The 14,573-nt window shown below is 37.2% G+C and overlaps 1 protein-coding gene across 9 annotated transcripts in view; it reads left to right on the top strand.

Moving 5' to 3' along the window:
• ENOX1 (ecto-NOX disulfide-thiol exchanger 1) overlaps positions 1-14,573 on the top strand; it is a 559,063-nt gene that overhangs the window by 338,646 nt on the left and 205,844 nt on the right. For all 9 annotated transcript variants that reach the window (XM_084876551.1, XM_084876549.1, XM_084876547.1 and 6 more), the window contains 2 exons: positions 9,049-9,192; positions 10,029-10,166. In XM_084876551.1, the coding sequence (XP_084732677.1) occupies positions 9,180-9,192; positions 10,029-10,166 (151 nt within the window). In that variant the 5' untranslated portion in view covers positions 9,049-9,179. The remainder of the gene's footprint in view (positions 1-9,048; positions 9,193-10,028; positions 10,167-14,573) is intronic.

Below are 14,573 nucleotides of genomic sequence, written 5' to 3'. Positions count from 1 at the left end.
TTGCTTTCTTTAATAATTCACAGCAGAGTCAACAATTATAACTTTTTTCCTCTAATAGGTGTATTTTGGAAGGTAGAAAACAGCATGGGATCACATATTGTATATGTGCTTGACAGATTTCCATTAATGAGAGGAAAAGCTGATTCATTACATACTTCATAAACAATCTTCAAGTGTAATATTGTCCTCAGAAAATCTGAAATATTTTAAATGTGGAAGGCCATATATTTTAAATGTTGTCTATTAAAAGACTTTGAAATTACATATTACCATAGTAGCATCTAGCCTTGTTTTCTTTTCTGTTTTTAATGCAAAAAGAAGTACTTTATTCCTAAGGTCTCAAAACTTTCTCTTTTATTATTATGTTCAATTAAAACATATAAAGAGTAATTTTTTTTGAAAGCACAGGTTTCCTGAAGACAAAACAATTTTACCTCTGTCATTTCTCTATACTTATGTAAGTAATGCCAAATTGTATTTTTCTTTGTATCAAAAGATAATTGGTTTTATCTACTATCCTGATTGTTTTTTCTTTGGCAAAGTTGGTTATTTTGTTTGATTGTGTGTTTCAGAGAGAGAACTTTTGTTCTCTTTCATTCTCTCTCCACATTCAGTTCTTCGAACTCATGAAGACACAAGTTCTTACCATTCATTCAGTAACCATTTTCTTCTTAAGATAGAACAGTGATTTGTAGAATAAAATTGGCTGCTATATAAGGTGGAAAAGTGGAGGATGTAATCACAGACTCTTAATAACATTTTGTGTTTGAGAAATGGCCAGATCTGCTTTTGATTCTCTGTGATGCATGCCAATTGAAACTTCTTTCTTCCAAGGATTTCACTTCTTTAGCACTGTATATATATCCCATTGTTACACTAATGCACTGCCTAATGAGTCTGGAGATGCCTTTATTTATAGATTTCGACTCATTCAATGAGCCACTGTAGGAAATCTCACAAAAGGAGAACATCACCTTAACCTGCTTACAACCCTACATTGGCTGCTGGGGAGGTATGGGCTCTTAGATCTCAGAGAATGACCGTTACACTCACCAAACATTTATCTGGAAAGATCTAACTTTTTGTTTAATTCTAAGTTTTTTAATTCATCTGTGTTCTAGTCTCCGACAGCATTTTCCCCTTTTGTGTTTTTTAGGTTTCAAGCTTTCAACCTTTGGGGTTGGACCCTTTGTTCCTTCAAGAATTCCTTTCTCTTTTATTTTCATTTTTACTTTTCCTTCTATATATATATTTGTGCTGTTCTGTACTTTTACTAGAAATTATATATGTAATTTCTATATAATTTTATATTTTTAAAATATTTTTTATAAATTTACTAGGGTATGGTGCACAAAATTTGTGCATAGGGAGGGTGTGTTTCCCTCAGCCCAGCCTGCACCCTATCCAATTTGAGACTCCACTGGGATCAGGCCTAAACAGGCAGTCAGATGTCCCTTTCACAATCTAGGATTGCTGGCTTCCAACCACTCACCTGCCTGCTAGCTTGATTGCCCCCTAACTACTCCCCTGCCAGCCTGATCAATGCCTAACTGCTTCCCTGCCAGCCCGATTGCCTCCAACTGCCCTCCCCTGCAGGCCTGATTCTCCCCAACTGCCCTCCCCTTCAGGTCTGGCCCCCCTAGCTTCCCTCCCCTTCAGGCCTGGTCCCCCCATCTGCCTTCTCCTACAGACCTGGTCCCCCCAACTGCCTTCCCCTGCAGGATTGGTTGCCCCCAACTTCCCTCCCCTGCTGGCCTGGTTCCCCCAAACTTCCTTCCCCTGCAGGCCTGATCCCTCCTAACTGCCCTCCCCTGCCACCTGTCAGCCATCTTTTAGGGGGACATCTTGTATCCACATGGAGCAGCCATCTTTGACCCACAAGGGGGTGGCCATCTTGTGTGTTGTAGTGATGATTAATTTGCATATTACTCTTTTATTAGATAGGATAGAAAAAGACAAAGAGAGAAAACACATTCCAGATTCTGTGTTAGCAGCTGGGTATGAAAAGGTGACTTGTTTCCTTAATCATTCTAATCTTGTTTATTAGGGACATAAACAACTAATTAGAACATGAAATTATAAATGCCAGTGTAGAGAAAGGCACAGAGTGCTATGGAGCACAGAGGAGAGAGTACATAGTTCCTTTGTCTTCTTGTTTTGAATAACAAACTAAAAACTACATGGAACAGGAATGGCATCTCTCCTCAGGTGTAATGAGCTGTGATGTGTCAATTGATGGCATTTTTTGAAGAGTTTGGTGATTTTATAAATATAAAGGTGACAGGTCAGGTGTTAAAGAAGACCTTTTAATTTCATGACTTTGACATAACAAGCTGTCTGGTTCAGCCCTGACTGAATTGATCTTTGCTTGGTCCCATCCTCTGTTCATACCATTTCCCAAGGCTGGCTTTTTTCTCTAACACTGAGAAGGATCCTTTTAGCTTTATTCGATCTAATGTTCTTACTTTATAATTCTCTCATTAGAAATTCCCTATAAAATGCAATATCTCATAAAATCTAATCTATTCTAAATCCCTTCTTCAAAATCTTAATTCTTTTATTTACTATTAATAATGAGATTTTTATCACTAATAATCAACTTCCAGTATACAGTTATACATTGCTAATGTTGGGGCTATGTCAGGAGAAATGAGTCATTAGGTGTTTGATCATTGTTACAAATATCATAGAATGAACATACACAAACCTAGATGGTATAGTCTACTACACACCTGGTCATATATGTGCTCCATTATCGACCATTCTTTTTTGTAAAGAATTGCATGGCATCCTTACAATATGTTGTCAATATGGCACATGACTATATTTAACAGAATTGAAAACTTTATCATGCTTTATGATGTAGTACCTTAGGTAATCTTCATTTTCAGCTGCCTTTTCATTATCCTCTTCAAGCCTTCTCCTCCAAAACACCCCAACCAATGTAGACTTCATGACATTTTGTGGAAGGGGCAGGGGAAATATTTATATAGTGTTCTTTCTAGGGAACCACCTGAACATCTGCCTTAGTCATTTCTGTTCTCTGGAGTCCCCTTTTTCCTGGATGGCCACCAAAGATTTCTTTTTTCTTTCTAATCAAAGTATTTATCCTTAGTTCCCTCTTTTACCACATTTTGCAGAGCAATTCCACTCTGCCTCAAAGCTTGAGGATTCACTCACCTCCTAGGTTCATAAAACAAAAGACCTAGCACTTAACAGAGTATGTTCTTTTTAGAAGCCTGCTTAGTAATCTCTTCAGTAATTATAGCTTGTCTTTGGGATCTTTTAGAGTTTGGAAAGATAACAGTGAGAATTGTATAAAACTAATGAAAGACGTTAAGCTTTGCTAGTCATTCCTCAATGGGAAAGTTGGTATGAATAACTTAATTTGCCATTATGAGAAGAAAATTGTTCCCATTATTAATCATAGACAGTTGATTAAAAATTATGAAGTTAATACATAAGTAACATACATTTAATAATATTTTATATTGTTTTAAACTATGGAACATTTTCATAAGTTCAACAGAGTAGCCTACTGATTACATGAGCAAACTGAGATAATTTCTTAGTGATAGAAAAATAAGGTATAACTTTGGGAATATATTTTTCTCTTTACAATATATATATATATATATATATATATATATATATATATATACACACACACACATATATATATATGATAATGATAATGAATAATTTTATTTTATTTTTAAAATATATTTATTGATTTTTCATAGAGAGGAAGAGAGAGGAGAGGGATAGAGAACTAGAAACATGGATGAGAGAGAAACATAGATCAGCTGCTTCTTGCACACCCCCTGCTGTGCCCACAACCAAGGTACATGAACCTGGGACCCTTCAGTTCGAAGGCCAACATTCTATCCACTGAGCCTAACCGGTTTCAGCTAATGAATAATTTTTATAAAGTAAGAATGTTTCAGATGTCAAATGAAAAACGTTTCTTTGGAATCGACTTTAACAAGATTAATAAATCTGAACTCCTCTCCACCTCCTTTTATGTTTTACTAGGAACCTATGTTTTGTGGACAGTTACAGATGGGTTGCGTGTGTGTGTGTGTGTGTGTGTGTGTGTGTGTGTGTGTTTCCTTGGGACCTGGAAATGTGGAGCAGAGTTGGAAAGAGTTGTGTTACATAAGTGGGAGAAGCCTTTGTCATTTTTTATGCTAAATGGTATTTTTATAGGTTTAGTAAGTTTCAAAAACTATTTGCCTTTTTGATATAGTTCCATGAAATTCTGAGCATAAATATATCTCACTAAACAGAAATAAAACTGGACATAAAGCTTTTACTTGAATATACCTTAAGAATAAACAGGTTGAATTTTAGGTGTCTCCTAGATAAAGCTTTGGCCTTTGCACATCTGATTGTGAAAATCTTACCTCACTAAAAGCTAGTTGCACAATTGGTCATGAGTTTTATGAAAGCTTTTGTAGTTGCATGGGCAGAAAAAAACTTAGGTAGAAAAGTTCATACATCTTTAAAATTACATTATATTATTTTATAAAGGAATTGTGGAAAATGAAGAAATATTCTGCTACAATTTAGGTGTGGCACAGAAAACTAGGGCAACACTTACTTTTAGAAATATCAAGTGTTATTCACTGTTTTAGAATTAATTACTTAATTATCCAGCAGAACACAAAGATCCCAGGGTACCTTAATGGGAACACTACACTTCCAAATAAAATAATTATCACCTGTTATATTACAAGTGCTCTATTTGCTATAATTTTTAACTACTCACATCTCTCTGTGTAAATAAATACCATTAACAATATTAATCTTTCTGTTATAGTAGATGGCAAATACAGCAGGACTTGGATCATGTAGTTTATAGGATAGAAATGGTTCAGAGTGGTGTTTTTGTAAGGAAGGCTGTAAGACCTGCCTTTTCTTTTTGGGAAAATTTTCCCTCAACTCAGATCTCATATTTATATTACCTCATTCCCAATGGTAAACAAAAATGTCAATACTGATACTGTTTATGAATGTGGCTTCTTAGTGCAGTGAGACCACAATGTCTGACCAAATATTGGTCATTAATGCATCCTTCGGACTGATGTCTGACCAAAAGGGAGAGCTGTGGGTGAAAAAATAAAAAAGGGGTTCTATGGAAAATAACCTCACAGGGTGATCTGAGCATTAATTCCTAAGTAGGCAGGTCATGGTGGGTAGTCACATCCCAGGTCAAGCTGTCCATTGTTCCTGTGCATCTAGGGTAATACACTTTTGAAATACCAGAAGTAATACCTCAAAGGGGCTATTAACTCTTAACAGAGCACATGCACTTGTTAACTATCCCATAATCCCAAACCTTGCCTTCATTTCTCCAATCTTCCTTAATTTCAAATGATTAAAAGAAGCTACAAAACTTATTTTCTGGAGCATTTGAGATCTTGCTCCCCAGCATGTGTCATCAGTTTGGCTCAAATAAACTCATAAAGATCTTTTAAAATATTAATTTTCTATGGTTTATAAATAAGAAAACTAAGGCAGAGAAATTGATTTGAATGATCAATTAGGCTTTATGACCTTGAATCATTTGAAGAGGCAGATATTCAATAGGAACAATAGATGTTAGCAGAGAACAAAAATAGTTTTGTGATTATTCATAAATTATTAGATAGTAATTAATTAAAAATATCACCTTTTTTGCAAGTTGAGTAATCAACTAAATTTTATTTTTTAAAAGAATTACATGGCATTCTTGATACTATTGGGAATGCCTAAGATATGATAGAACTTACTTTAGAGTCACCATTCTATTGATAGGTACATGGTAGCCACATTAAGTTGTGTGTCATTCAAACCATTGGATTAGTAGACTGAAGAGGTGTAATAAATTGAAATTAAAAGCCTCTCATTGGTGCCCTAACAGGTTTGGCTCAGTGGATAGAGTGTTGGCCAGTGGACTGAAGGGTCCCAGGTTCAATTCTGGTCAAGGGCATGTACCTTGGTTGCGGGCACATCCCCAGTAGGGGGTGTTAGGAGGCAGCTGATTGATGTTTCTCTCTCATGGATGTTTCTAACTCTCTATTTCTCTCCCTTCATCTCTTTAAAAAAATCAATACAATATTTTTTAAAAAGCTTCTCATTGGGGATAAATCCATGTTTACAAACCACATCTTGCCAATACTTTTTTTATGAAACAGTAGCAATTTGTTAAGATGGGTATGAACAATGCAAAGATGGGTAGAAGCTTTGGGCCATCAGGACAGTTGATAGCCCTTTGTAAGACCATAATCACTAAGGTGAAAACTACTATTGGAGCAGACATTTACAGAGCCAAGGAAAGCGAACACCATCTCTAAAACATTGAATCAAAAAGGCAACGGGAGACAAGGCTGGTCAGGCACAGTCATAAAGCCTACAAAGCAAAGGGATGCTCTCTGATCGAGTGGCCCAGAACTGAGACTCACTGTACAGGAAAAAAAAAAGAAAAAAAGTAAAAAAAAAAAAAGTGAATATTGCCCATTTGGGGAGAACCTGAGCTACAAGGAAGCCAGTCAACTAAACCTGATTTGGGGAGATAAGTAAGATAAATAGTGAGTTTCTGATAATTTGAAAGGACTCCACTTCAGGCCCATTTGAGCTGAAGAATGGACACATTCTAGCCTGACTCTGCTTGGTGTTGTGAAATGGTTGGAGGTAAACAGAAAAAAGTTGCTTTGAGGTTTCATTACAGAAATATTGCTGGTATGTGGATAGCTAAAGGGCAGACATTTCATTTAGCTACATATTTATGTCACTGAAATTATTTTACATGGTGAGGATCTCTTGTCTGATGGCACCCATTCTCTGAGATAATTGATGCACACATATAAGGAGGTTCTGAATTCATTTGGGTAGTAGGTATAAAATATTTGTGTTGCATACAGTTTGCTCCCAAAGTTGGAATTATTCACTACTGCATAATAAAGATATTTCATATTTCTACAGTCTGTTGGAAAAAAAATTTTTCCAATATTTCTTAGGCTCCTCCAGTTGAGGGCTAGAGATTTGTGGCTAGCATGGAAACAATTTGCTTATTATCCACATATCATTGAGATATTGAAACCTGAGCTTCCTTTTATGTTAAACGTATTCTCAATTGTCAACAATTTGTTCTTATTTCCATATTCAAAGGGTTACTGTTTCTTGCATGGAAGAATCAAAGAAATAAAAGAGAGCACCATAAATGGTCCAAACCTCACACTACATACACCGACAAACAGACCATATAGAGTTTGGCAAGTGACAGGAACTGTGAAAGAATTCACAACTGAGAGAAGAGATAGATGCAGAGAGAGGAATTTTATTTTACTTTCCCCAAAGGGAAAGGCTCTGTGCACTGCTGATAAATACAGGGGCGAGAATAAAAAGGCAACTTCCTCCTTTAAAGGGTAACAGCTGCGATTGCTAGGTGACAAGGAAGGGAGGAAGATTTGGGGCTGAGACAGTCCAGTGGATGTCCTAGGGAGCTGTCTTATCAGTATAGTTCCCAAGTCTGTAAAACATGCTTACAGCAAAAGTTACGAAGAGTTCAAAAGAGGCTTGTTTGAAGGGGAGAGAGGAAGGGGACTTTCTACTAACTAGACACTCCCTGGTGCAAATTATCCCCGAGTTGTAAAAACAGTGGGGAGGAGAGGTATGCAAGAATGTAGCCTTGAAAGTAACTTATCTTGTCTTGCAGTTTGAATAGAGAGGCTGTTTGAATCAGAGGAGCTAACAATCTTGGGATTTAATTATCAGGTGCTTCTCATAAATTGTGGAAGAACACAACAAGGAAAAAGAAGGGCCTTTTTCCTGTCCTTACATTAAAGTCCTTTCTCATAACATATAATGCTAGAATATCCATGAACAGAAACATGGTTTTAAAATTTTCCAAATCTATACCTAAATAAAAATAATTACTTAAATTCAATTGTTAGATTAAATTTACTTAAAATTCAAACTTCTTACATCACTCTTCTAAGTGCAGCGTGTTTTGCCATCCAGTTTTGGAATGGTACAAGCACACTTAAAATACGTACCCGTATTTTCCGGCGTATAAGACGAACCCCTAATTTTACAGTTAAAACATAGGTTTAGGCCTATATTCGCGGTATAAGACTACCCCCCACTTCAAAGAAAAGACTTACTTTGCCGTCAAGATCTGCAGGTAATTTTTGTGCAATTTTGGTTTTTTGCCCCCGATTTTCGGTTGACTTTTTTTCATTTCAAAAGTCGTCTTATACGCCGGAAAATACAGTATGTATGAATGTTGATTTTGCATTTTTAAGGATGGAAGGAGGCATAGAATTTTACAAAAAGTGTGATATAGACAGGTCCTTTGCAACTTTATTTAATGTTTTATTGTTATTTATTCTTGTTAGAAATATGCTTTGAAAAATCTAATTTTATACATATTAAAATTAGATTTTGTTATATATAAATTGTGACCAGATAAATTTATCTTTTTACAGAGCTAAAAAGACAAATTCTTTTCCTTTGCTGCCTCTACACACTCTAGATCTTCTTTTACTAGCAGCATGCCATTATTTCCTTGGGCCTTCCCTGACTATTGTAGTTTGGGTGCACTCCTTTGCCAGTCTCATGGTGAATAGATGCTTTTTTTCTCCCTCTTCCATAAGTTTTCTTCCCCTTTGAATACATTTCACAGATGACTGTCTTCCAAAATAAAAACATCAGTTAATTTTTTACCTTAAAAAATCATACTTAGCCCTGAGTCTGCCCTCTCCATTGATGTGTAGTGTGTGGAAGAGGCTGTGTAGGGACTGATAAGCCCCATTTGTGAAGCCTCTTCAGTCGGCGGCCAGGCGCTCACTGCAAATGGGCTGTTTATTCAGCCAGCACTGGCCCAAGCTGGGTTGACAGTTGACCCACCTTCTCAGAGGGCTCTGAAGCCAAGCCAGGAGATAGCTCTACTTTCATGCCTGTGATTGGATGTTGTTCTGTGTTGTATGTTTTTGAATAGACAGTTTTTCTTTAGAAGGCTCCCTCCGTTTGCTGATGGTTTTCACTCCTTTTCCCTTTTTGCAGAATCTGATGATCTCCGTGGGGACCCTGCACCCAGCCTTCAAAGTGCTCCTGCCTCACAGGATGCTCGTACTTCAGTAGTCGATGCTGGTGGCCTTGGAAGCATCACCCAGTGTCCCAAACAGCTTCCTCAGATGATGGCTGCAGGTAAGTCGGTGGCCAGCCCAGGACATGACGCATTTTAAGTTCTTAGTGGAAAAGCTTGCCCAGGCATGAAAATATGCATGGAACCCTGAAGGGTTCCATGCATATTTTCATGGAATATGAAAATATTCCATGAATATTTTCCTTAAAGAAATCAGGCTGTGGAACAAGTGAACATCGAAGAACATTAAGCCAACTTTAACATATTTTGTGGTATGTGTGTGTTGTTGTTGTTTTAGCTCTGTGCTATTTGTAGCACATTTATTTGTTTATTTGGTTTCAATGAAAGTGTGCTTTACAAGAAATATTTTGGAGAAGTCACATTTTCTTAATGCCATGCTGTAAAGAGTTTATGAAGGAGGAAATCTGTTACAAGGTAACAGTAAGTTCAGTCAGGACCATTTTTATGCTTACAACTATTCTAGAGATTCTATTAGTTAAAAGGTGTGCCTGCTCCAGCACTTATATATCCTCCATCTACCAAGCCAATTGACTTGTGTTACCATGAGAGTGTTCCTGCCTTATCTGGCAACCTTGGTACTTAACTGATGTTGTTTCACTAGGAGAAGAAAGCGATTCTTCATGTTTTTCCGGAAGTACTTTCTTAATGGCGTTCTGTGTATAATATAAACTACATGCCATTAAGTTTCCTCCCAGAATGTGTTCGGAAACTCTTTATATTTATGTCTGAAGGAAACATTGCTGTAGATTATGTGCTTTTTTGTTTTGTGGTTTGGGAAAATGCTACATGAAGCCTCATATCTCTAGAAATGTGGTTTCCTTTAAAACAAATACCCTTGGCTATTGACTCTCAGTCATTGTTTATTTTTTTCCTGCAGCGGCGGATGGTTTGGGGAGTATAGCGATAGACACAACCCAGCTCAACATGTCCGTGACAGATCCCACAGCCTGGGCCACCGCCATGAATAATTTGGGCATGGTTCCCGTGGGGTTGCCTGGACAGCAGCTCGTGTCTGGTAAGCTCTCTCCTGGGTTTGAAGCAGCAGTGGCAGAGGCTGGAGGTAACAGGTGCCCAGTAATCTCTCCGCACGCAAGTGTTGAGCATGGCCAGTGATTTATGACTGGGGCATGTTTGGCAGGTTGTGATTGAGATTCTTTGCCTCATCACCTTGCTCTTTTGCTTAATAGCCATTCTCAGAAAAAAAGAAAAAAGAAAAAAGAAAAAAAAAAGCCGTATGCAGCATCTATCATCTGCAGCATTGCAACATCAACCTCATATTTTTTAAAATTGGTAAACAAAGGCCTAATATTTGCTTTCCAATTTGCAGAACTCTTTCACATGCCTTATGCCAAGCGACTCCACAGTCTTCTCTTTGACACAGATGGATACTTATTGTTGTTGCTCTTGTTAAAGTTCTCATTTAAAAATAGGGAAGCAGAGGCTCAGACTTCAGGTTACTTTTTTTTTAAAATTTCTTTATTGATTAAGGTATTACATATTTGTCCTCAACCCCCCATTCTAATCCCCCTCTCTCCCCCACTCATGCTCCCACCCCCCCTATTGTCCTTGACCACTGGTTAGGCTCATATGTATGCACACAAGTCCTTTGGTTGATCTCTCCCTTTTATCCCCACCCTCCCTTTGAGGTCCAACAGTCTGATCCATGGCTCCTTATCTCTGGGTCTGTTCCTGTTTTTCAGTCTATGTTGCATATGCCTTATAGCATAACGATTATTGCTTGTCTCATTTTTTATTCTTGTAAGTATATTTCCAGTAGGACATGATCTCACTTATCTAGGGGAAATGATGAACAACACTGACTGATGAACAGGATCAGGTTACTTTTACAGCATTGAAACAGCAGAGCTAGAAATCCATTCAGTTCCACCTTTTCTTTCCACCACACTTTGGAATCAAAATAGAATGCATTCAACAGGGAAAATGTTTAGAAATGTCACAAAGCAGGAAGTCATCATTTACTTTGATACATGTTTACTGAGATTTTCCATGTGCCCTCTAACAAGAGCTTTGAGAAATAAAAGCTACACCTATATAAGCGTCCTTGAGGAGCATGTCTCCCTAAATTGAAAAACACAACAACAACAACAAAACCAGCATAGTAGCATCAGTTGTGAAGTAGTGGTTCATGCTAGGAATGTAGTCATTTCCAGAAAGATCTGTTACTGAGGCTCTGAGGAAGATGTTATCAGGAAGATGGGAGTTGATCTGTCTGGAAGGATACACAGGATTTGTATGTATTCACTCCTTCATTCATCCAACACACATTTATTGAGACACTATCCTGGTGCCTGGACTGCAGCAGTAAACAAAACAGGCATGGTCCTTGCCCTTCCAGCATGTGCACTAGAAAGTGATGGTCAATTATAACACTATGTTCCATTCCTACAGGCCTGTGTAGTTTGTACTGAATTGACTAAGCACTTAGTTTCTTTCTTTCTTTCTTTCTTTCTTTCTTTCTTTCTTTCTTTCTTTCTTTCTTTCTTTCTTTCTTTCTTTCTTTCTTTCTTTCTTTCTTTCATGGGGGCAGGGGTCAATATTGGCCATAGATGTAAAAGTCTAAACTATCTATAGTAAATTATACATAATTTTATCCATATGTGTACATATATGCATGCACATATGTACACACACACACACACACACACACACACACATATATATATATATATATATATACATATAAAATATATAAAATTCTTGAATATAACAAGAATGAACACAAGAGAGGATGGGAGATGGGGAAAGTGAGAGACAGCAAAAGGAAAGTCAAAGATTGAGTTATAAAACATTATACTTCAGATATGTATGTAATTCTCCAAAATGTCATAAACATCATACAATTGAAGATTAGTCTGCTATGAGCTGTGTGTATATGCACATAAATGACATTTCCGATGCTTTAAATGTGTTTATTCAGACTCCTTTCCCCCCAAAGCTAATCTAGACAGATACTTGCTTCTAACAACTTGAAAATAAAGATTTTTATTTTTCTACCCACATTTTTTCTCATTTTCTATTCACATAATTGAAATATTCATGTAACAGAAATTTCTTTACTTTTTTCTCCACCTTCCACTTCTCTCAGCATCTCAGAAAATGTTGAGTGGCTTCCAGAGTGAGCCACACCTCAACAATTCATTATTTTTTCTTATTATTTTGAGTCTTCTGACATTTTAACCATGACCAATTTATGAATTTCTCAGCAACTTACCATGTAAAGAATTACAGTCCTACTCATTATCGAAGATTTACCATATCTGTCCTGAATTACTTTCTGTATCTCCTTATTACCCAAACTGCCTTTCATGGTCTTTCTAAAAATCCTTTATCTTCCAACTTCGCTTTGTTCTCGGGGCTGGCTGCCAGCAGCCGGGTATGCAGTATCTCAGGGTCAGGCTCTGTTTTATTCCATTAGTGTTCATGTATTTTCTTACAGGCTTTTTTTTTTTCTGTACAAGTATTTTAATCATATTAAATATAAGATTTTCCATATGCATTTTAATACCTTATTGTAAATTATTTTCCATTTTACAGTTTTATATTTAAAAATCATAAAACCCCATTGAATAAATATTTCCTACTTTATTTAATTATTCTAATTTTACATTTAAGCTGATTCCATTTTATCCCTATGATTAGCCAACTTTCTTTGGATACCTTAATTTCTTCAAGCCTATAAAAGCATTTCATCTTTTCTGCACAATGATGATAGTATCTCTTTCATGGGACTATTGTGAGATTTAAATATGGTAAATTGCCTAAAATACAGCCGTTTGTTTTTTTCTGGCATAGTCAGAGACCACAGAGTGTTGCTTCTCTCTCAGTTTTCATACCACCACCTCTGGAATTCTTCAGTGTGGCTGTAGAATGTTAGAGGCTGTCTTTAATGTCTTAGAAGGGATTTTAAGATTATTTAGTGTAACCTTCCTTCCAAGAAATCGCCTCTAAAATATCTCTGACAGGATTATGGAGAGGCTGGATTTTATGAGCACTTGGCTTTCTCCCAAAGTTTCTGATATTTCTAAATGACCAACTACTCTTCCCATATTAACTAAACCCATTCCTTACTAATTCTTCTGTTTAATAGAATTATTAGCAAAGCAAGGTGTATAGTTTCATATTCTCTGATTTTGGCAAAGTGATTTTTCAGGACATCAGATCACTTATTACAGGCCTTTCTGAGCTGTAATTTTAAGTTCCCACAATTCCGCCTCTTCCATTTTCCTCCCACTTCGTCATCCAGATATTCCCCTCTACAATCCTATTTCCACTTTTAGGAACTTCCCTTTTACTCTCTTCAATATGAAGTGCTACTTGGGATCATCACGTTGAGTTTGTTTATTTTATCCAAAATATATCATTATATTAAATACCATACTCCAAAGTCTTGGTTTATCTATAAGATAATATTTACCTCTGATGTTACTGTTTTTGTGTTTATTTTATTCCCCATACTTTTAGTTTTGTAGAATTATTATTGTTGTTGTTGATTTGTTCTTATTACTTTGTGCATTGGCATTATCAATTTACGGTTGTTGGCATCAATTCAACATCAATAGGCTGCCCCAATTCGAGGTTCAGTGGAGAAGGAAACTTTACTCAGTGGAAACAGCTCAATTGTGATTCAGCACAGCTGTGAAAACAGCTTGGCTGTTAGGAGGCCCTGGGACCAGGCCCCTCTCCAGCTAGATAGCTCTGCTGCACTCCCTCTGTTCTGTACAGGTCTGCTCTGCCCTGTGCTGGTTTGCTCTGCTCTGCTGAGTGAGACATCTTTGGCATTTCGGCTCCAGCCAGGGAAACACAGTCTTTAGGCTTGGGTGGAAAGGGAAAGCAGAGGGGAGCTGACTTATATAGATAAATGGTTGTGCCCCTGATTGCTGATTGGTTTGTTCTCATGCAAATGAGAACTCCAAATCCTTGAAGTTTGATTAGTTCAAAAGGCACTTGCCTGATTGGTCAGAGTAGAACTGCTCTGGGTGGTCAGTGTAGCTCTGATTGGATGGAGAACACTCAGTCCTATTGAGTGAAATAGGATTCCATAACTCCTTTATATAGGCTGGATCAGTTGGCAGAAACAGTGCAGGCAGGCAGTTCAGTGCAGGCTTCACACTGAAGTGCAATTTGCATGAGAGGCCCCCGTGTAGAAATGGCTGCTAGATTCTGTTTTTTAAATTTTAGCTAGTTAGCCACCAGGAGCTCTTCTTAGCAGGTATCTTCTTTCTTGGGGTCCAGAGTGTAGAACCAGGCTTCTTAAACTGCTCTGTGGGAACATCAGTTGTTGTTAGATAGGGCAGATGTCATATAAGCATTTACATGGTCTAACAATTTCTTTGTGTGTTTCCTCAGAGCCTTTACTATGCTAATGTGCAAAGTTAGTTCCCGAAGTCATATCTAGTATGTA

Source organism: Pipistrellus hanaki, assembly GCF_964339955.1.
Source record: "Pipistrellus hanaki genome assembly, chromosome: 3".
Taxonomy (NCBI): domain Eukaryota; kingdom Metazoa; phylum Chordata; class Mammalia; order Chiroptera; family Vespertilionidae; genus Pipistrellus; species Pipistrellus hanaki.
This window is presented reverse-complemented; position numbering and strand designations above follow the sequence as displayed.